Source organism: Lucilia cuprina, chromosome 4, assembly GCF_022045245.1.
Source record: "Lucilia cuprina isolate Lc7/37 chromosome 4, ASM2204524v1, whole genome shotgun sequence".
In the NCBI taxonomy this organism is placed as follows: domain Eukaryota; kingdom Metazoa; phylum Arthropoda; class Insecta; order Diptera; family Calliphoridae; genus Lucilia; species Lucilia cuprina.
In genome coordinates this window covers 36,482,471-36,503,903 of record NC_060952.1, presented here as the reverse complement: position 1 = coordinate 36,503,903, position 21,433 = coordinate 36,482,471, and the positions used below count along the sequence as shown (strand labels likewise).

Sequence of the window (21,433 nt, the reverse complement as noted above, 5' to 3'; positions counted from 1 at the left end):
ATATCATTAAAGTATTTTAACTTATTTCTTTAGTATTTATCGTCTTCAATGGTCTTAAAGGCATGGTTATTTGGGTTATTTGATAGGTATAGATGAGTGGATGTGTTACAAAATGGTAAATAATGTCAAAAAAGTTTTAAAATTTTTAGAGTAAAGAGAAATTAGCAAGGTTGTTATTAATGAATTTTCTATATAAAGTACAAACACTTTTTTGGCGCACTGTATAACTATGAATATGAATTATTTAGTATACTGTTACAACAAATCCATTGATGACAACCACAAGGAGAAGAGGATTTGTAGAAAAAAATATTGTCACCGTCATCATTGTTGTTGGCTTTTTGAAAAAAAATCACAAAAAATTCCAATATAAGCTTCTTCACACAGTCTGCTGACAAAAAAAAAACCTTAACAAAGAAATCTGTAAAACTTTTTTGTTTAAACTATTGTTGTCTCGAATTTTTTGTTGTATTTGTTTTCCTTTTAACATGTATGCATTTTGTTATTACTGCTGGTAGCAACATTCTTCTCTTTCTCCATTTTCTGACGTATCCTGTCAGTTGATGTGACTTTATTTTCATAGAAATTGCCAATGAAATTTAATGAAAAAATACACAGGAAAATATTGTTAATTAAACGTTCAGAAACAGATGAGTAAATGTTTTATCAATTTGGAAAAAATTTAATTAATTGGAGAAATAAAGTTAAGGAATTTTTGAAAGAAAATGATGTCACAAATATTCTAGAGATAATTGTGCAGACTTTAGGTTAAAGTGATTCTAATTGGAACCAATAGTTTTGAGTCCACAACATACACCTTTATAGTGGTGTAGGGTATAATTGCTTAAAGCCCTCTGTAAGAAATTGTGCAGACTTTGTCACAAGTTATTATCGAAAATGATGCAGACTTTATTTAAAAATTTCTATAGAAAATTGCCAAGACTTTGTCCAACCGGGCCGTGTTATTTTGGAAAAATCTCCATCTTTGGGTAATTGCAATATCCCGGGGAAAAAGGATGCTACAAAAACCTCTATTCTGCCGGGATTACAAACTGGTATTGTCCAATGTATCCACGGCCTTTCCTTACAAATTATTTGGTATAAAGTCCATGGAGTCATATAATCAGGCACTACGAGTGGACAATTGTCGGCAGTTCTAGCTGGTCAGTTGGTTAAGATTCCTTTGGGATCTACGTTGTGGCAATGGTTTAAAACCAAATTCGTGGAGAGAGAATGTTTAATTTAAGGACTGCCATACACATATGTCTGTATTCTCTCTCCGGTGCAGTTGCCATCTCAACAGATGTCTTTGGGTGATGTGAGAGAGCACCCTACATATGCTGGATTTTTGTACCCGTTGAATATATTTTCCTATTCGCATAGTAGGTCGCCAGTTGGGAACTTTTCAGGTTGACACTTAGACGATCGAGAAAGTCTTCTTTGCCCGACAATTGACTAGTACTAATTCAGGAAAGTTCTCTGGTGTTGTTGCCTTTTCAACAGGATAGAATTGATTTCATGCTACGCAACATGGTTGAGCTCCACCACTAAAGTTGTCGGAGGAAATGATGGATTTGAATCGACTTTGGAAATTCCTTTATCCATGGCTGGGTAATTGGAACTACCAAATACATCTCAAGGTGCTGTTGTACAAACAGCAACAGGATCATCTTAGCAGTGTGGTTACGTGGGCTTAAAGAGGTTAAGGAAAGCACTGGAATGGGTCTTTAGTTTATGAATTCATTAATGGCATACCTGATGTTAGGCTCGTCCCTGCTATTGACTTTAGACCAGTGATTGCTTTTTCCTTATCGGGGCAACGGGCAAGAGATTACATATCTCAATTACTTCAGCAAAGTGCACATGGACCGACACAGCTATGAACAAAAATTGCCATCTGATAGATATACCGTTCTAGTGGATTAAAATACCACCGTGAACTAATGCTGTCAAGGAAAGGTGTTTACTTTGCGATTAAGACTTTATCGAACATTTTTTTATAAAAAATTGAAAATTTTCCATTCTTAAGCTAAAATTTTCTATAGAAAACAGTTTAGACTTTTTTTCAGATAATACAGTTCATAAGAAAATTGTTGTCAAATGATCTAAAGAAAATTGTAAAGACTTTAACTCAAACTTTTAAAATAACATTTTAAAGATTTTGTCATAAACTTACCCAACTTTTCGTTTAAAATTTTTTTAAAAGAAAATTGTTCATACATTATTTTAAAATTGTATAGTCTTTGTCTTCCACGTCCTACAGAAAATTGTTCAGAGTTTATACAGAAAATTCTATAGGTTTTATCTAGAAAACATAAAATCAAAAAGAGTTTTCTATAATTTACATTTTGTATTACATTTTCTTTTTAGCCTTAAAATATGCTTTTATTTAGACATTTTTTCGCCGACTTAATGTATGCTTTAATTTTATTGTTTTTCTATGCATGTGTTAACTTTTTTAATTGTAACTTTTGTGTTTTAATTTTTAAAAATTCAAAAAAAAATGTTCATTTGTTAGTAAAATTTATTCAAGTGTTTATTACAAAACTTTCTTAATTTCCTTAGAGAAACAACTCATTATCATCAATAAACAACAAAAGCAAAAAAAAAAAAAATTAATTAAAATTCAGATTGTTTTGTCATTAATTTTATCATACATTAACATTTCATTAACTAAAGCTATGAATTTTTTCCTTTTGCATTTTTTAAAGCAAAAAAAAAAAACTGAATAAATTAGCAGTTTGGAAGGAAAAATTTAAACTAAATATTTGAAAAATAATATAAAACAACAATTTCATATCCAAAATTTAGGACTGAATGTACTGAAGATTAACAAATAAAAAAAACTTATAAATAATAATTATTAAATAAATAATTAATTTAATAAAAAAATTAATAACATTTTTTAGTAGATTTCTTTGAAAGAATCATTTATATTGAATGTGTGTGCGTGTAAAGAGTGGTTTATAAGTAAAGAATTTAAAAAATAAATAAAAAATATTTAAAATTTATAAAAAAACAAAACTGTATAAGATTTTTTTCTAGAAACATTAAGTGTAATTAAGTGTGTTACAAAAAAAATAAAAAACTTTGTAAAAGCTTTCAAGTCAAAATAGTTTACTAAAATTAAGTGTAAATGTTAAACAAACTAAGATGAACAGAAAAAAACACAAACTAGTTAAACTCAAAAACAAAAGAAACTAGGATTAAAATGAAAACCTTAAACTAGGAAAGGAAATGTGTTTATATTGAGTCCTTTTTATACAGGAACTATTAATAAGCAGTAAGCAAATTAAGATTTTTGGACTAAAAAATGGAACCTTTAAAACACTTGCCTAGTTTAAGGGATAACATAAAAATTCTAATTGAAAAACAAGTTTGAACATGTTTTATTTGAAATCTCAAAAGTTAAACATGAGAAGCAGAAAAAAGTAGCCTTTTAAAGAAACTTTATGAAAATCATAATTAGTTTATAAAGAAAAAAAGATAATTAATAAAACCAAGAATAAAATACACAATAATGAACCAATTAGCTCCCAAAAATAAATACAAAAAAAACAACTACAAATTGGACCAAAATATTAAAAACAAAAATAAGAAAAAAAAATATCAATAAATTTAAAACTAATTATTAATAACAAAACAAAAATTTACTTAAAGCAAAAAAAACACAGCAAATTATTATTTTCTCTAACATTTCATTATATCAAATTAAAATTGTAACCCAAAGTTTTTCCTGCAGCTAAATCCTTAAAATTAAGTTTAATTACTTGAAATTGGTTTTACTTTCCTTTAGTTTATTGAAAATATGTATTAAAATAATGAAATTACTAATAGTTTCTATTAAAATAACAAAAAAATAAAATAAATTCAAAAAATATATGAAAATCATTGTAAAATTATTTGTCGTAAAATAAAACTTGTATTGTGTAAAAAATGAAAAGAAAATAAATTAAAAATCTAAAACTAATAAATATATTAAAAAAATAAATAAAAAATAGCTTTAAACGTAATTTTTTGAAATGTGTTTTATTTTAATAACTAGCTGCACTCATACACGCAGAGAAAAAACATGGTTGTGGTAACCATGTTCTACATACATTTTGACATTATTATCATTATTGAATTGTTGTAAACATAATAATGTTCTAGTGAATCATATTCAAATGTATAATTACCATGAACAAAAAATATTTACAGTAACTAAAATCTTGCTAAATATAAGTAAAATAAACATTATATGTTTTTGATAGCAATATATTGTTACAGTAAATATAGTATAGTTGTAGTTACCATGCTGAATCATGTTTTTTCTCTACGTCTACCCGTCTACATGTTAATGACTTGTTCTTTCTTAATAACTAATTTTTAAAAGACTTCTTTTTACCGTCTTTATTACTTAGAGCAAGACTAGTAATAACTTACAAATTATATTATATGTAAGTACTTACTTTTTATCTCGTCAAAATCTCTACTTACTCGATAAGTTGGAAAGTAATATTGTAGCAAAGTATAATTACCTACTATTTAGGTGAATAACTACTTACATACCGAGTTGCATTAATTGCCTTCCAGGTTGGAATGGTACGAGGATTTTCGTTAAGTTTAGGCTTATCCTTTGATTATCCTCTGAAGGAAATGTATAATTAGTTTCAGCAACATTGTATTCAGACGATATTGTGGATATTGTTGGCAAAACAATTACTGGTGAGGATTCACCGGAATTAACGCTAAATTGGATTGAGTGTATTAGAGTTTTCAGTATAGTTTGTATTTGAGGATGAATGAGAAATTAATGGAATAGTTGGGGATTTATCCAATTATAATAATATAATAATATTTGGGATGATTTTTACACAAATGTAAAAATCAATATTTCTTAAAATAAATTGTAATATCTAGTTTCTTTTTCCCACAGACTTGCCTGGCTGGTCAGTTGGTTAAAGTTACTTCGGGATTCACGTAGTAGCTGTGGTTTAAATGTTGGTTTAAGGACAGATATATTCTATGCCATATAGGTATTCTCTCTCTCCCCTCTGTTGCCATCTCAACAGATGTCACTGGGTGATGTGACAGAGCAGCCGTTGAGTATCTTACTCTTCGCACAGTCAGTATAGGTTGGGAAATTTTCAGGTTGACACTTAGTAGTTGCCTATAATCCGTAGATCGTTCCTTATGGTCAGAGAATGAAACTGATGTATGTTGATGAACGATCGAAAGTCTCCTTTCAACGACAGGAGACTAGTACTAATTTAGTATACCTCTTACCTCAGGTGAGTTCTCTTAAAAACAAATAGTTAATTCCAACAGAAACTTTCAATTAAAATGATTTAAAAAGCTAAAAGACCCTTTTCACTATATTCATTATTTGACATTGGTGGCAGGTCTTTCAACGCTCGCTTAAAAATCACGAATAAAGACTTAAACTTTTAATGTTAAAATAAAAAACTTCCACCAAATACAAACCTAGGCTTCTTTTAAGTTAGCTCACTGTTATACGCATAACACAACAGCTTATCCCAGTTCTCAAAATGATCGTAGACGACATTGTCGTTGACGATTTCTGAACGACATGATTGAATTTGTCCACAATCGCTGAAGAATTCTTCGCTAACGATATAACAATATTAGCGATAAAGAAGGTTGTCATCTTTAAAACAATGTTTAGCGAAAACATCTTAAATGTTGTCCTCTGTTGACAATGTAAAATGCAAAATATAAGATAATGTCGTCAAAAACATATGATGACAAGATAAGCGACTATGTATCAAAATATTCTAACTCTGTTGACGACTTTAGTGAACGACAGAATCTTAAACGTTGTCACAAAAAGTTGTAAATGCAGACAAAGTCAATGACAATGTCGTTATATAATTCAGTTATTGATGAGTGATATAGTCATCAATATTGTCGTTTATCAAACATACTTGATGACAAGTTAAGCGACAATGTAGTCTAGAATGTTGTCTTATATTAGACTCTGTTGACGACAAAGTTGACAATAAGTCATATAATCGTTGAAGATATTGCCTTCTTTACGATAATGCAGAGCACATTGTCATCTATGTAATAGTTAACGATAAAATTGTAGATTTAATCCTTTATAATGTTAATGCGTGAAGCAACAATGTCTCTCTTTTAGTCGTCCACGATTTTCGTGACATTTGTTCGTTGTTGACGTTTTGTTCTAGCTGTCCTTCATTTGTATTCCTGGACTTTACATTACCGTGTAAACATGATAACGACCAATCCATATAATAAATTTAATAACAATTCGTAGACTTGATTTTCACAAAAAAACTACTAACTTTACTCCTTAAATACAGGCGATCATAGTAAGTAACTACCTTAACTTCCTATTTATAAGCATTTGAACCAAACTCTTTTCAATTCTACATTCTTCACAATGACTACTTGCATCTGCATTACATAGAATGACTATAGTAATGACTTACAAATTATTTTATATGTAAATTCTAAAATGTTAGCCTTGACATTTTGTAATAAAAAGGAAATAAATATTAATTTTATCCTCGTGGGGATTAATTTATTCAAAAACCAAAAAACTGCTTACTTAACATCTTATTAGCAAGCGATTGCGTCTTAACATTTGTATGTTAACAGTCTTAACATTTTAAGACTAAATTTAGTCTGTAAAACCCAACAACAACTAAGAATGTGTACTTTCACAAAAACTGAGTTTTCAATGAATACTACATACCGCCTGTATTACTTGTAAATGCCCTTATAATGACTTGCATATAATATACGAGTTTTTCACATTTGAACGCGCATTAGTAACTGTTTTTATACCCTAGACCACTATAGTGGGTAGGCTCAGAATCAACTTCTAAGTCGATTTAGCTATGCCCGTCTGTCAGTGTGTCCACATAAGCTGATGCTTCAGGTCACAATTTCCATATATTTGGATGAAATTTGCCATATACTCTTCTTTTGACCCAAGGAAATGGTTAAAATCGGTTTATTATTCGCCGAGCCCCCATATAATGTCATAATTATGTTAAAAGTTCTTATATGTTATAAGTACTTATGTGTAAGCGGGAGTGCTTGCATCTAATGACATTGCTTTCTCAGTAAATGATTCCTCAATCATGATTATGACTCGAAAGATATTGAAGCAATTTGATAATTAAAATAATTTTTAAGTAAAACATTAATATTGTTTTTGCAATCAGAATTAGGGTTAATACTACTAATTTTATTACTTAGTTATCAATATGTTTAGTCATCTATCTATACATATAAATATTTTATATTGACAATTACATATCTTATCATTTAAATTATAATTTGTAATCTAAAACAGACAATCATTTACATTAAAATTAATTTTACATTTAAGTTTTCCTTTGACTACAGTGTTAGCCCTCAGACCTGCCAATTCTTTAAAATTAACTTTTAATATTATATTTTGCAAAATTTTGCTTTAATAATCCAAATCGGTAAATTTAAATTTCAAAGGAATATTGGGAACACTTATCAGTAGACTCTTGAAGGCATTTTCCGTAGGATAATTAAATTCAATCTGATAGTTACGCACCATTCTAGCAATACCCAATTCTAGTTCCATTTCGACAATACGACGGCCAATGCAACTACGAGCCCCAAAACCGAAAGGTAAATGTAAGAAGGGTGTACTAGGCTTTAAAGACTGAGGGCATGCTGCACTGTCATTCGTTTCTTTGTCGGATCTCAGCCAACGTTCAGGTAAATATTCATTAGGATGAGGATAATGTTTGCCATCGCGTGTCAAAGAGGTAGCGCACATAGACACTTGTGTACCCTTGGGTACTCTGTAGCCACTAACTACCACATCTTCGACGGGAACACGTGCATTACCCACAATCAAGGGATAATAGCGGAGAGATTCTTTAATACAGGCTCTCAAATAGGGCATATTTTTAATACTGTTCTCATTAAATTCAGAATCTTTATGGGGTAAAACTTTCAATACCTCTTCGCGTAGTTTTTGCTGTTTCTCGGGATTTTTAGCCATACACAAGAGCAAACCGGTAAATGTTGAAGAAGACTAAAAATTTTGAAACAATTAAAAAAAAATATTAAAATTATAATTTTTTTAATGATTACCGTATCCACTCCCGCCATTAACATGTCCATGGCCATTACTGTGGCTATTTTCTTATCGATTTTTATCAGCTTTTCCAAAACACTTTTTTCATTTTCGGGCTTTTCGGGCACTCCATTCTTACGTTCCTCTTCGATACGTTCAATAGCTTCGTTGACATATGAACTCGTAATATCGACAATTTTATCTAAAGCTGCCATTAGTTTTTTAAATGTTGGTGTTTTAATATATCTCCAGAGGGAGGGTTTAAATTCCACTTCCACCGAATATGTAAAGAAATCATTTAAAGCCTGAAATAGTTCTTTGGCTGCAGGATTATCACGATTTTTAGTGATTAAACCTAATTGTTTATCTAGAGCCACAACCGAAACTGATTCTAAGGTCCAGCGATTCATTTCTTCCTCAAAGTTATCGGGAACTTCGAAGGTTTGTGGGTCACGTATTTGACGTATTCTGAAAATAAAAATTTATTGGATTTTGTATAAATATATGTCTTGGTCAAGCGGAACATTAGAGCAAATACCAGTAGGAATCCGTTTTTAAACGGATCGCTCTAAATTGGGGGAAAATGTGGGGCTGGGGGAATATACCACCGTTTACCAAGTCATAAAACAAGCTTCTAGGCAGAAGTCCGAACAATAACGGAATTCCTAAATTGGATTATAATAAATATGACGCCACAGCCCTTAATATATTTACCGACAGCCAGAAGGCAATTAGGGCGATATCAGGTGATAGAATTAAGTCTAAGATCGTATTAGATTGTAAGAAAGCTTTAACTGAATACTCTGAAAAAAACTACCCAGAGGTAGGTTTTACATCATATGGCCCATTCGGGTGTAGTCGGCTACGAAAGGGCGATTGTAATAGCTTTATAGGAAATGGAACTCGAGGCCGTTAACCTGACAAACGCAAAACCATTCAACTTAACTAAAGCTAAACTAAAAATATGGGTGAGAGAATCCCATAAGACCTTTGGAATAATGAAACGGTGGGTAGAACCACGAAGGTCCTATGGGGTGAGCCTGATGAAAGCGAGACAAAAAATCTCTTCAAAATGAACAAATCTAAAGATGGTACATATTCTGAGTGGACACACAGGATTGCGAACACGTCTACGCAAAATTGGACGTGCGGGTTCAGATGAACATACATACATACATACATACATACATACATACATACATACATACATACATACATACATACATACATACATACATACATACATACATACATACACACATACATACATACATACATCCAGTCCATTTATCTCTAAAATTATAGACGCTTTCTTTTCGAAACAATGAAGACTTTTCAACGATAAGATAATCAAAACAGTTTAATTCGAAAACTGATGAAATTTTGAACAGAATTACCATTACAATTACGTCGATCTTACCTTTCTATAAATTCCTTATTAACTTGAGACATTTTATGCAAATACAAGCGAACATTTTTGGGTTGCATCATTACCGGATTGACAGTAGAACGAAATTTGCCCCAGGTTTCGCCCTGACTAAAAATATATATAAAAAAAAAACATATGTAACAACAATTTAACTGACTTTAAACAAATAACTTACGTTGATAGTAGACCCTCAACCCCTTGAAAGAAGTCAGCACGATGTACATGACGATGATATTGTAAATAATCTGAACCGGGTCTAACTGGCCAAATGCCTTCATTGCGTAGAATTTTTTCAAAATCTTCCACATTATGGGTAATAACAAATCCCTCGCGACCAAAAAAACCCGGCAAAAATGCCACATTACCCAAATCCTCCTTGAAAGCATTCAACATTTGTGTAGAATCTAAATTGGCATATTTACCGCCAGGTAAAAATTTCCTCAATAAAGCCAAACTACCAATGGTGGGAATTTCTTCGAAAGGTTTAGCATTTTGCCATTCTTTATTAGCTGATGCCTCGGTATTGACTTCAGTTTCTAGAGCAGCCGCCGGAGCTGTGGATCGATAGCGTAACTGTTGATAAAAGTTTTATATTTTACTCATTTTAGTTTCGCGTATAATAGTTTTCTAATTACCGTGTTTACATGCTGCTGTTGTTGTTTAATTAATAACAATTTAAATTTTGTTGTATCATTTAAATTAATATTTTTATTTAAAATTACGCAGCTATTTTTCAATTTCAACATTTTCAAGCGAACTTTTAATTCAAACTTTCTCACTTAACAGCAAAATTTATACTGACTATATTATTGTTATAAGTGATATATATTTTAATTTCGCAAATATTAATATTTATTTGGATTTTATTTAGAAAACAAGAGCTTTTTTTAAGTTGTTTGCTTAGAAATATTATTAATCAATTCATGTTTGACAACCACTATATCTCGCTCTTATCTTGTTTTGTGTTTAGTTACTATCTCTCAAAAGCTTTTTTCTATTTGTTTATTTTTTCTCTTTTTAATTTTAGATCATTTTCGTTTATTATGAATATGAAGAGTAAAACAAAAATTAGAAGATAATTGTTTATATTTTTTATGTCATATTAATGTAATGATTACAAGAATTACACTGACCGACAAAGTTCGAAAAAATTCAAAACCCTGAGACCAAGTTTTTGATTTTCCTAAAGGGATTCTGAGATATTGACATCTTATATCTGATTAGCTTTTAAATAAAGGCTTAAAAATAGATATTACATCTTGAGATATCTTTATAGACTTCTAGAGCGCATAGAATTATACATAATTTTAGAATTATTCACGATTAAGTGATTTTCGGAGATAGACTTATATATGCAAACTATCCCAGCAAAAATAAAACGAAATACTTTCAAAAGAATAACATTTATCACCACTTCAAAAGTAGCACTAAGTGAATTTGTTTTACCTTCTGCGGATGTGATGTTTATTGACGTTCAAAGAAGCGAAAATAATATATATTTTTTTAATTAAAGGTATATTTTTTACTGCGTGTAATTTATTTACTTATGTTAATATTATTCAAGTCAAATTATTTGTATTCTATAATACTACAATTTCACTTCCTAATAACATCCATAAAAAGAACATAAAAATTACTTCCTGAGAATGATTTCAGATGTAGTGCTTTGGAATGAAATAAAAAGGACAAATGACAAGTCTGTGTTAAAATTATAACTTTTTCAAATCATTTTTAGTAGAGTTTTCATGGAGTAAATTCCACTTCTTTTTCGCTTCTTACGAAGTTCTTTTTCTGCTATGCAATGACCAATTATGGACTGATCCGAAAAAAAATTTCGTATAAAAATTTGTATGTATATGTAAACTTTATATTCCTGTTAATTTTTTCTCCGATATGATAATTTGTTAATTAATTATGATGGTCTTTTAATTGATTTTCAGAAGTGGTTTACATCGGTGCTATGGTCAGTTCCCGAATTTCGTAAGTAATACGATTTCTATTGACCGTAGACATTTCAAAATAGAAATGACCCGATTCATACCGCCAGGGTTATTAAAGGATGAATTCTAGTAAAGATGTTAAAGTAAACCCTATACAATTCTGATCTACGTATTTATTATGAAAATATTTGGGATAGTCTTTCTCTATATAGAAAAGCGTCTTCGAAATTAAATTTCTATTTGCCATTTTTAAAGATTTTAATATTTTTTTTAAAGAGCTCTATTATAATTTTCTAATTTTCGAGTTATAGGCGTAATTTTACATCGAATAGATTCAATTTAAATTACACACATATAATTTCAGAGCAATATAATGCATGAATCTGAAAACAAATACAATTTAATATTGCAAAATAAAAAAATAAAAATTTTACTTTAGTTTTTGGTAATTTATATAAAAATTTGTAGTATTATAATAGTAGGCGTGGCACCCCCTTTAAAATTAAATACCTACGAGAAATAACATTTCAGCAATACGACGACCAATGCAACTACGAACACCAGACTGTAAATGAAAATGTGAGTGCAGGGCTGTCTGTTGAAAGCACGATAGGGTCCAAACAAAAAGAGCTAAAGAGATGAAATTTTTCGCACAAATAATTTCTATTGGCTTGATAATAAAAATAGGCAATATTAGTCCACATTTTCGCATAGCCCCCATCATTCGTTTCTTTTTCGGATCATAACCAACTAAGACGATCTAGCCCTGTCTGTCCGTTTGTCTGTTGAAAGCATGATAAAGTCCGAACGGAAAGAGCTAAAGAGTTGAAATTTTTCACACAAATATTTTCTATAGGTTTGGTATTGAAAATAGGCAATATCGGTCCACGTTTTCGCATAGCCTATATATAAGTGGCATCCGAAAATTAGCTTTAACACTCGTAACTGTTTAAAAAAATGCAAATTCGAAATAAATAAGTTTCATATAAGGTTCGCTCTATAATTAGCCCTACCCCTCTTATAAGGTCTCCACAAAAGAATGACATTAAGGTCAATCACTGGCATAAAATCTCTCCAACAAATTTTATAACGATCGGTCCAATTTACTCTACTCCCCATATAAGGTGCCACCATTCGGCTCACAATTGACTATACTCCCCATATTATATCCCCGAAATAATTTAGTTTTTTTACGAGCAAAAATCTCTTTACCCAATTTTTAACGAATCGGTATATATTTGGCCCTATCCTTCATAAGGTTCCCTTCAGAAAATAACGAGTATATATGGTTTGTATATAAGAATTCGTCCGTTATCAAAAAACAACGCATTGATTTTCTTCACATAACCTAATTCTATTTATTTAACTTACATTTATAACAATTTCACATATAAATCTTACATATTTCGACTGAAGTATTTCCTCAACATTCGCTATCAATTGCCATCATCAATAATTCTCCCGTTTTTTTTTTAATAATTCAAATCGGTAAATTTAAATTTCAAAGGTATATTGGGAACATTTATCAGCAAACTTTTGAAAGCATTATCGGTGGAATAATTGAATTCAATTTGATAATTACGCACCAAACGAGCAATACCCAATTCTCATTCCAGTTCGACAATACGTCGGCCAATACAACTACGTGCCCCAAAACCAAAAGGTAAATGTACGAAAGGATTGCTGGGCTTAAGATTATGAGGACATTCTGAATTATTATCGTTATTCTTATCCGATCTCAACCAACGTTCAGGTAAAAATACATTTGGTTGGGGATAATAATCACTATTACGTATTAGAGAAACTGTACACAATGATACCGGAGTGCCCTTGGGTATTCGATAGCCACTTATGACTATATCATTGGCAGGAGCACGCGCATTACCCAGTGCTAAGGGATAGATACGTTGCGATTCTTTAATACAGGCTCTCAAATAGGGTATATTCTTTAAAGCATTCTCATCAAATTCTGAATCTTTTTGGGGTAGAATTTTCAAAATCTCTTGACGTAATTTCTCTTGTTTGGCGGGATTTTTTGCTAGACACAACATCAAACCGGTAAATGTGGTGGTGGTCTGAAAGTGTTGCAGAATATTAGTTTTTAATTTTTCAAATATATAAATTTATTAAAATAATTACCGTATCCACACCGGCCATTAACATGTCCATGGCCATTACTGTAGCTATTTTCTTATCAATATTAATAAGCTTTTCCAAAACACTCTTTTCATTTTCTGGCTTTTCCGGTACACCATTCTTACGATCCTCTTCGATACGTTCAATAGCTTCGTTAACATATGAACTGGTTATAGCGACAATTTTATCCAAAATTTCCATTAATTTCATAAATGTTTTGGTTTTATAATATCTCCAGAGGGATGGTTTAAATTCCAGTTCCAACGAATACATAAAGAAATCGTTTAAAGCCTGAAACAGTTCTTTGGCTGCGGGATTATCGCGATTTTTAGTTATCAATCCTAATTGTTTATCCAATGCCACAACGGAAACAGATTCCAAAGTCCAGCGATTAATTTCCTCTTCAAAGTTATCGGGAACTTCGAGAGTTTTTGGGTCACGTATTTGACGAATTCTAAAAGGAATAGAAAAGCAAGAATTTTTCGTAAAAAGAGCACCAAGTGAGAACTAATATCAAAAATTTAGAAAGCACATCTGATGGAACAATTCGATATTTATTGCCTAAAGATATCGAGAGTGTTTAGGAATTTGATTAAAAATTTTGAAACAAATATAATCAAAAAATCTGCTGGCTCTTAAAATGCTCATTTATCCCGATAAGTTCTAAATCAATTTTTAATCAAATTTCAATTAGATAAGTAAAATTTTTGAATTACCTTTCTATAAATTCCTTATTGACTTGTGACATTTTATGCAAATACATGCGAACATTTTTGGGTTGTATCATCACCGGATTAACAGCCGAACGAAAAGTACCCCAGGTCTCACCTTGCCTATCAATGATATTTATTAAAAAAAAAATAAATATTTTATATAAATGATTGCTTAGTTTAAGTGAAAAACTTACGTTGATATTAAACCCTCAAAACCCTGAAAGAAATCTGCCCGATGTACATGACGATGATAATGTAGGGTCTCTGAACCCGGTCTATATGGCCAAATGCCTTCATTGCGCAAAACCACTTCAAAATCATCTACATTGTGGGTAATAACTATACCCTTGCGACCTAAAAATCCGGGCAAATAGGCCACATTACCCAAATCTTTACGTAAAGCTTCCATCATTTGTGTTGTATCTAAATTGGCATATTTGCCACCCGGTAAAAAGTTTTTAAACATACTAAAAATACTTATTGTGGGTATTTCGTGGAAAGGTTTGGCATTTTGCCATTTTTTCTTAGCGGCCGAAGCATTACAATTCTCGTCATTTTTGAACGCATTAGCCGATGCTGTAGATCGGAAGCGTAACTGTAATTAAGTGATTAAATATTTAATTAATTTAATTATTATTTATGTTATTTGTTTAATTACTGCAACTGCTGGCTGTTGTTGTTTTATTATTAACAATTTATATTCTTTTGTCAGATTTGAATTGATGTTTTTATTTAAAATAATGTAAGAATTCTTTAATTTTAACATTTCACTCGTTCTAAATAACTAAACTTTCTTTCGAAACAATCAATTTAAAAATGAATTCATTTTCTTTGTACATACATTTAATTTTTATTAAAATTTAAAATATTATTAATATTTTAATATTTATTACAAAAACTAAAGCTTTTTTCTTATTTATTTGGTCTCATTAATCAATTTATATATTACAACAATAACTAACAGCACTCTCATCTTATAATTAACGTTTTCAAAAGCTTTTTCAAATTTCTCTTTTTTGTTGACATTACTTTGGTTTGTTATGCATATTTATAGTAAAACAGAATAGAGAATAAATAATATATATTAAACAAATTATTAGAATTAATTAGATGAATGCTTTTTTGTTGTTTTTCACTAAAGATTTACAGAGAATTTGATAAAATATGTTAAAATATTCAAAATATGTTTGATCCGATAATGCATACATATGCATATGTATTTTTGTTGTAACAGCTAGAACCCCCCAACTAGATTAATGTATAATCTAGTTGGGGGGTTCTACAGCAACTTCCAGGTCTAAAAATTTAGCTACTTCAACTGGATGCATCCATAAATCCATTGGACGGAGTGAATATGTGGTGGGTGTCATAAGGTCTCTGACCACATGCAGGACATTCGTTTTGATTCTGTATACGTGACCACTAGGCATTGAGCCTGTTGCTCCATTCCGATTTTGGTTGTGCCACAACCACTCTTGCTTCCCGCGGCAGGTTTTCTTCCGATCCTTTCTGACATGCCTCGACGGAGCATCCAACTATGTGATGTTTAATGACATCTCAGGGAAAACTATTTAGTTAACATGACATTGTGTTCCTTGACTAGGAAGACGTTCGTTTCCTTGTGTAGGTGATGTTTAGAAGTAATTTGTAGGCAGGCCGTTACAATCCTGAGAGCGGCTTTGAATGTTTCTCCACTGGGTATCACTGAATGAAGATGACCATACTAGAGCATAATAAACCACTGATAATTTTATATATAGGTAACAAAGTGAGGAAGTTAAAAGGCTATCAAATGTGATTCCCAAGATTTTAGGGTGGTACACGATCGGAATTTGGTCTCCATCGTCCACGATACCAATTGTTAGGTTTACTTTATTTGTACAGGTAAAAATTGTTATTGACGATTTCGCTGGTGATAATTGCAGGTTACACACAGTGAAGAAGTGAAGCAACAACAACAATAACATACATGTAATCTTAATCAAATGTGAAATTTCATTCGCAATAATCGATTAAAAGTTACACTACTACTATTTCCCTCTGTCATTACATGACTTTATAGGGATGCAAAAGGATGATATCTTGGATCTCGGGTGGATTGATATCATGCCAAATTCGATGATAACATTGGCATTATTGCTAAAGATATCAAAAATTTCTCTAGAACAGAACAACCATTTCGATGAAACATTATCCTATTCAACACTATAGTGGTTTGATTCTAACTGAGTCTTATAGTCAATATGGGTCGAAATTTTCATAATATTTGCTTAATTATCGTCTAGAAGTTTGAATGGATTCGAATTTTGAAAACAGTGAAAACCCTGAGATATAGTTATACTTTTCTAAAGGATCTAGCCGCGCTTTTGTTCTCTCTGGAAATTCAGGTATCGTGTTGTAAAATTTAAAAAAAAAAACGTAATTTTTCCCATTTTGAGACAGCGCCAAGATAACTTTATTTATAAAATGTATGCTATCTGAAAATCCAATTCTGACAGTTTTAGAATAAACTCAGCAAAATCTTTACTTACCCGGTAAATAGGCAAGTAATAGTGGAGCAAAGTGTAAGTACTTAGTTTTCGGGTGAATAACAACTGATTTTTGTTCGACGATGAGCAACAAATAACTGCTTACAAATGTGCTTACCCAACGATTCCGGATTTAAAACAGGCTTTACAGTTATTGCCTATGTTTATGAGTATTTATAAATATTTTCTCTTACTAAATGCTCAATTAACAATCATACTGAAACGCTTTTTGTAATAAATTATATTTCTTTAAAAAACTATTAATATCAACTTGGGTTAAAACCATTAAGTAATTTCTTATTATTCACACGTTCTAGATAATTATCTAAAAGTCCTATTCAAGTAGAATTAATTAATGCTATTAATAACGACCAGTCATTACAAAGTAATGTGTGAAATAACTACATTACAAAGCAGTACGCAATCACTTTCTGATTTGATTTGACGGATGATACAGATCTCAGCATTTTTGTAAACAAGTTTAAAAGTATTTACATAGAATAAAAAGGTGAAAAATTATATTGAATGTTTGTCAGTTGGTTGATAATCATGTTTTCTGCAAAATATTCAATAACAAAGAAAATTATCTTATCGTAAAGGTAATTAATGAGTAGTACCGTTTTATATCTAACTTTTATTACTAGGATGCTTCGCCAACTTAGGCAATTCATTGTTGTTTCGGAATTTTGATTCAGGTGATTTAAAATGAGAAACTTTTTCCTAGAGACCACAAAAATTTACTGCCACAATGATTAAGATTAAGATGCAGAAGTGCTCAATCCTTTAGAAAATTTGGATTTTGTCTCCGGGATTTAACACTTGTAATATTTTGTTGGCCTGTATATAAGATATTTATTGCAATCTCATGTGTTTTTCAGAAAAAATATCAAAACCTTATCTTTCTTGAAAAGGAGGAATTTTGAATTTAGAGTCGAATGCAGTATTTCTCATCCTTTAGAAAAGTTTTTTTTTTGGTCTCTGTCTTTTAACATCTTCAAATTTTGTTTATCTGAGATTTTATTAGACGAACAATCTTTTTGCGATCGACTAAACCAGTTATTTTCTGAATTATTGTGGAGTGCGTACATTTATATATGTATATTTATCAATAATGATGTAATTAATTAAATTATGTGTTTGATTCTATACAATTCCTATTGGCAAATTCTTTACATTCATTGAACTTGAACTTAACAATAGAATAAAACTAATGAACTTATTTTAGTTACATTAATTCTCTTAATAAACAAATAAAAGCTTTTAAAAGAGACAACTTTTTGCAATTCAATTTCCGTCTTTCCATATTAACCTTCGCATTACCCAACTTGAAGCTTAAGCTATGTTGTCAGATCTTACAATGTTGGCAGAAAAATGTTTAGAAAATGTCTAAAGCTATGTATACACGTTGTTAGATCTACCAACGTTGTTAGATTTGTCAATGTGCTGACAATGTACTGACAATGAAAATTGTTAGCAACAGATAAATTGCCTGTTTAGATGGTTGCAAGAAAATCTTACAATTTCATTGCCAGACAATTGTGAGACAAAAAAATTTATCTGCCAAGAAAAAATGTCAGTTTACACTATTAACAGATTATTGCATAGTAAAAGTGGTCAGATCTTATTTTAGTTGACAATGGTTTCATTGTCAGATGCATAAAATTCGCACAGCTGACAATAAAAATTGTCAGACAATTATCTGGCAATGTCTATGTAATGAGTTTACACGATTGTCTAGCAATATTTATGGGTAACAATTAACTGATATTGTTTTTTCTAACAACGTTGCAAAATAGAAATTGTAAGTTTATACGGTTGTTAGAAATTTTCTGAAAACTTTTCTTTCAACGTTGGTAGATCTGACAACCGTGTATACATAGCTTAACAAGCTTATATTCTTACAATGTTTACCTTGTAATGTTGTTAGTAAAATCATTGTCTGTCAGTATATTGCAAAACAATAATATTGCCAGATATCTAACAATCGTGTAAACACAATACGTTGTCATTGCCAGTAAATTATCTGACAATATGTATGATGTGTAAATTTTATACATCTGTCAGAAGACAACAATCTGAACACTCTGACAACAATCTGAACACTCTGACAACAATGTGAACAAATTGTAAGGTCTTACAAACGTCTTAACTAACAATTTATCATTTTTTAGAAATTTTTCATTGTCAGTGCGTCATTACCAGATCTCTCTTGTAAGATCTGACAATCGTGTATACATGACCTTGTATACATATGTAAACTAACAGAAACAACAAAGATTTTCTAAAAAAATAATAAAATATTTAATAAATTCAATTATAAATCAGGTGGATTTCGGTAATACGAAGGTTAACCTGTAAGTATAGTACTTGTAATTAGTTGTTACGTATTGTTTATATTTAAAGCTTTTTGTTTATAGTGCAATATATTTACAATAGAAATTTTAAATTTTTTCCATAAAAAAATAAACTAAAATATTTTATATTTATTCTTATCTATTACTTATCGATATCGGTAAATTTAAACTTTAACGGTATATTGGGTACATTTATCAAAAGACTCTTGAAAGCATTCTCTGTGGGATAATTGTATTCTACTTGAAAATTTCTGATAACACGGGCAATACCTAATTCCAGTTCCATTTCAACAATACGACGACCAATACAACTACGTGGACCAAAACCGAACGGTAAAAAGGCAAATGGACTGCTGGGCTTTAGCGGACACCCGATAGAATTACTCTCTTCTACTCGTAACCATCTTTCGGGTAGAAATTCTTTAGCACGTGGAAAATATTTATCATCCTTTACTATTGCGCAAGAAATCATAGAGATTTGTGTATCTTTGGGTATCTGATAGCCACTTAAGACCATATCATTGGTAGTAATTCTGGAATTTCCAATAAGAATTGGATACAAGCGTAAAGATTCTTTAATACAGGCTCTTAGATAAGGTATATTTCTCAAAGATTCCTCCGTAAATTCTGAATCTTTAAGGGGTAAAATTTTCATAATTTCCTCTCTAAGCTTGGCTTGTTTTTGGGGATTTTTAGCCAAGCACAATAGTAAACCGGTGAAGGTAGATGAAGTCTATAAAATAAAGTTTAGTTTTTGGCAAAAATTTAGTTTTTCTCAAGCTGGTAATACTTACCGTATCCACTCCAGCCATTAACATGTCCATGGCCATAACTGTAGCTATTTTCTTGTCAATTTTTATTAACTTTTCCAAAACACTCTTTTCATGTTCTGGTTTTTCTGGTCCACCCTTTTGAGTGTTTTCCTCTAAACGTTCTATGGCTTCGTTGACATATTTACTGGTTATATACGTTATGGTATCTAAACATTTCATTAGATTTTTAAATGATTTGTTTTTATAATATTTCCATATGGGAGGAGCATACTCCACTTCCATGCCGTATATAAAAAAATCACTAATAGCTTTAAATAGTTCTTTGGCCAAGGGATCTGAACGATTTTTAGACATTAAACCTAATTGTTTATCGAGAGCAACAACTGAAACGGATTCCAAAGTCCAACGATTCATTTCCTCTTCAAAACTGGCGGGAACTTCAAATGTTTGCGGATCGCGCATTTGTCGAATTCTAAAAGTTGAAGGGGGTGATGTTAGACCAATAGGCTGAAGAACTACATATTGAACTTACCTCTCGATAAATTTCTTATTAACCTGTGACATTTTATCCATATATAAACGTACATTCTTAGGTTGCATTAGTACTGGATTTACAGTGGATCTAAAATTAGCCCACTTCTCATTTTGCCTTAAAAAATTATAAAATACCGAAAATTATTTAAATCTTATTTAAACATTAACTTTCTTACTTACGTCGATATAATTCCCTCCGTACCCTGAAAGAAATCTGCTCTAAGTACACTTCTATGGTAATGTAGAGCATCCGAACCCGGTCTAATTGGCCAAATGCCCTCATTACGAAAAACTGTTATAAAATCCTCGACATTATGAGTAATCACTCCATTTTTGCGTCCAAAATAACCATCAAATCTCATAATATTGCCCATATCTTTCTTTAGTTGCAACATTAGTTTTGTGGGTTCCATTTTATAATATTTACCACCCGGTAGAAACTTTAGTATATCGGATAATTTCTTATATGAAGGAATTTCTTTGAAGGGTTTGGCGTTTTCCCATTCTTGTTTAAAAGAATTTGTTTCAGTGTTGGTTCCAATAGCCGTTGTGGACCCTAAGCGTAACTGAAATTGTTGTTGTTTTTAATAGAAATAATGGAATTTTTATTAGAAAACCTACTTGCTTGGTTTTGCCAATAATTTGCCATTTATTTTGGTGTCTTAATAAAATATTTCCCGTCATTTTTGTTTTGCTTTTGAACAAGTTTTCTTTGTGACTAAATGTATTTAAATTGCAATTTGTTATTAAATATTAAATTTTATTTATTTGTATGAATGTCTATTGTGGTTCTTATCTATTGTATATGAATTCTCGACAAAAAAATTAAAACTGAGCAGGGCTATATTTTTCAGCATATAAAACATATTACAATTTTACAAAAGCTCATCTCTCTTTCTTGCTCTCTTTTAATGTTATCAAAGTCAATGTCAAG

The 21,433-nt window shown here is 30.8% G+C and overlaps 3 protein-coding genes across 3 annotated transcripts; all 3 read right to left on the bottom strand.

The window, feature by feature from the left end:
• Positions 1–7,183: 7,183 nt before the first annotated feature.
• On the bottom strand, positions 7,184–10,317 carry LOC111677498 (cytochrome P450 CYP12A2-like). Its single transcript, XM_023438636.2, has 5 exons — positions 10,157–10,317; positions 9,697–10,094; positions 9,513–9,629; positions 8,110–8,560; positions 7,184–8,050 (listed from the first exon to the last, which is right to left on the bottom strand). The coding sequence occupies exons 1-5, from the start codon at positions 10,265–10,267 to the stop codon at positions 7,448–7,450; spliced, it is 1,680 nt and encodes a 559-aa protein (XP_023294404.2). The 5' UTR covers positions 10,268–10,317; the 3' UTR covers positions 7,184–7,447.
• A 2,491-nt stretch (positions 10,318–12,808) lies between these two features.
• Positions 12,809–15,122, bottom strand: LOC111677501 (cytochrome P450 CYP12A2-like). Its single transcript, XM_023438639.2, has 5 exons — positions 14,969–15,122; positions 14,505–14,905; positions 14,314–14,430; positions 13,601–14,051; positions 12,809–13,536 (listed from the first exon to the last, which is right to left on the bottom strand). Exons 1-5 carry the CDS (start codon positions 15,074–15,076, stop codon positions 13,069–13,071), a joined length of 1,545 nt encoding a protein of 514 aa, XP_023294407.2. The 5' UTR covers positions 15,077–15,122; the 3' UTR covers positions 12,809–13,068.
• Positions 15,123–19,115: 3,993 nt separating this feature from the next.
• LOC111677502 (cytochrome P450 CYP12A2-like) lies at positions 19,116–21,226 on the bottom strand. The gene is made up of 5 exons (XM_023438640.2): positions 21,121–21,226; positions 20,680–21,065; positions 20,498–20,614; positions 19,987–20,437; positions 19,116–19,925 (listed from the first exon to the last, which is right to left on the bottom strand). The coding sequence occupies exons 1-5, from the start codon at positions 21,181–21,183 to the stop codon at positions 19,335–19,337; spliced, it is 1,608 nt and encodes a 535-aa protein (XP_023294408.2). The 5' UTR covers positions 21,184–21,226; the 3' UTR covers positions 19,116–19,334.
• Between the last annotated feature and the right edge of the window lie 207 nt (positions 21,227–21,433).

Excerpts from the sequence above, each read along its gene's own strand:
- LOC111677501 (XM_023438639.2), bottom strand. The coding sequence starts at position 15,076 with ATGTTAAAATTAAAGAATTCTTACATTATTTTAAATAAAAACATCAAT. Across the intron at positions 14,906-14,968 it reads AACAACAGCCAGCAGTTGCA|TTACGCTTCCGATCTACAGC; the intron begins GTAATTAAACAA and ends ACTTAATTACAG. Across the intron at positions 14,431-14,504 it reads TTTGAGGGTTTAATATCAAC|GCAAGGTGAGACCTGGGGTA; the intron begins GTAAGTTTTTCA and ends TATCATTGATAG.
- LOC111677498 (XM_023438636.2), bottom strand. The coding sequence starts at position 10,267 with ATGTTGAAATTGAAAAATAGCTGCGTAATTTTAAATAAAAATATTAAT. Across the intron at positions 10,095-10,156 it reads AACAGCAGCATGTAAACACG|TTACGCTATCGATCCACAGC; the intron begins GTAATTAGAAAA and ends TTTTATCAACAG. Across the intron at positions 8,561-9,512 it reads AATAAGGAATTTATAGAAAG|AATACGTCAAATACGTGACC; the intron begins GTAAGATCGACG and ends TTTTATTTTCAG.
- LOC111677502 (XM_023438640.2), bottom strand. The coding sequence starts at position 21,183 with ATGACGGGAAATATTTTATTAAGACACCAAAATAAATGGCAAATTATT. Across the intron at positions 20,615-20,679 it reads ACGGAGGGAATTATATCGAC|GCAAAATGAGAAGTGGGCTA; the intron begins GTAAGTAAGAAA and ends TAATTTTTTAAG. Across the intron at positions 20,438-20,497 it reads AATAAGAAATTTATCGAGAG|AATTCGACAAATGCGCGATC; the intron begins GTAAGTTCAATA and ends TTCAACTTTTAG.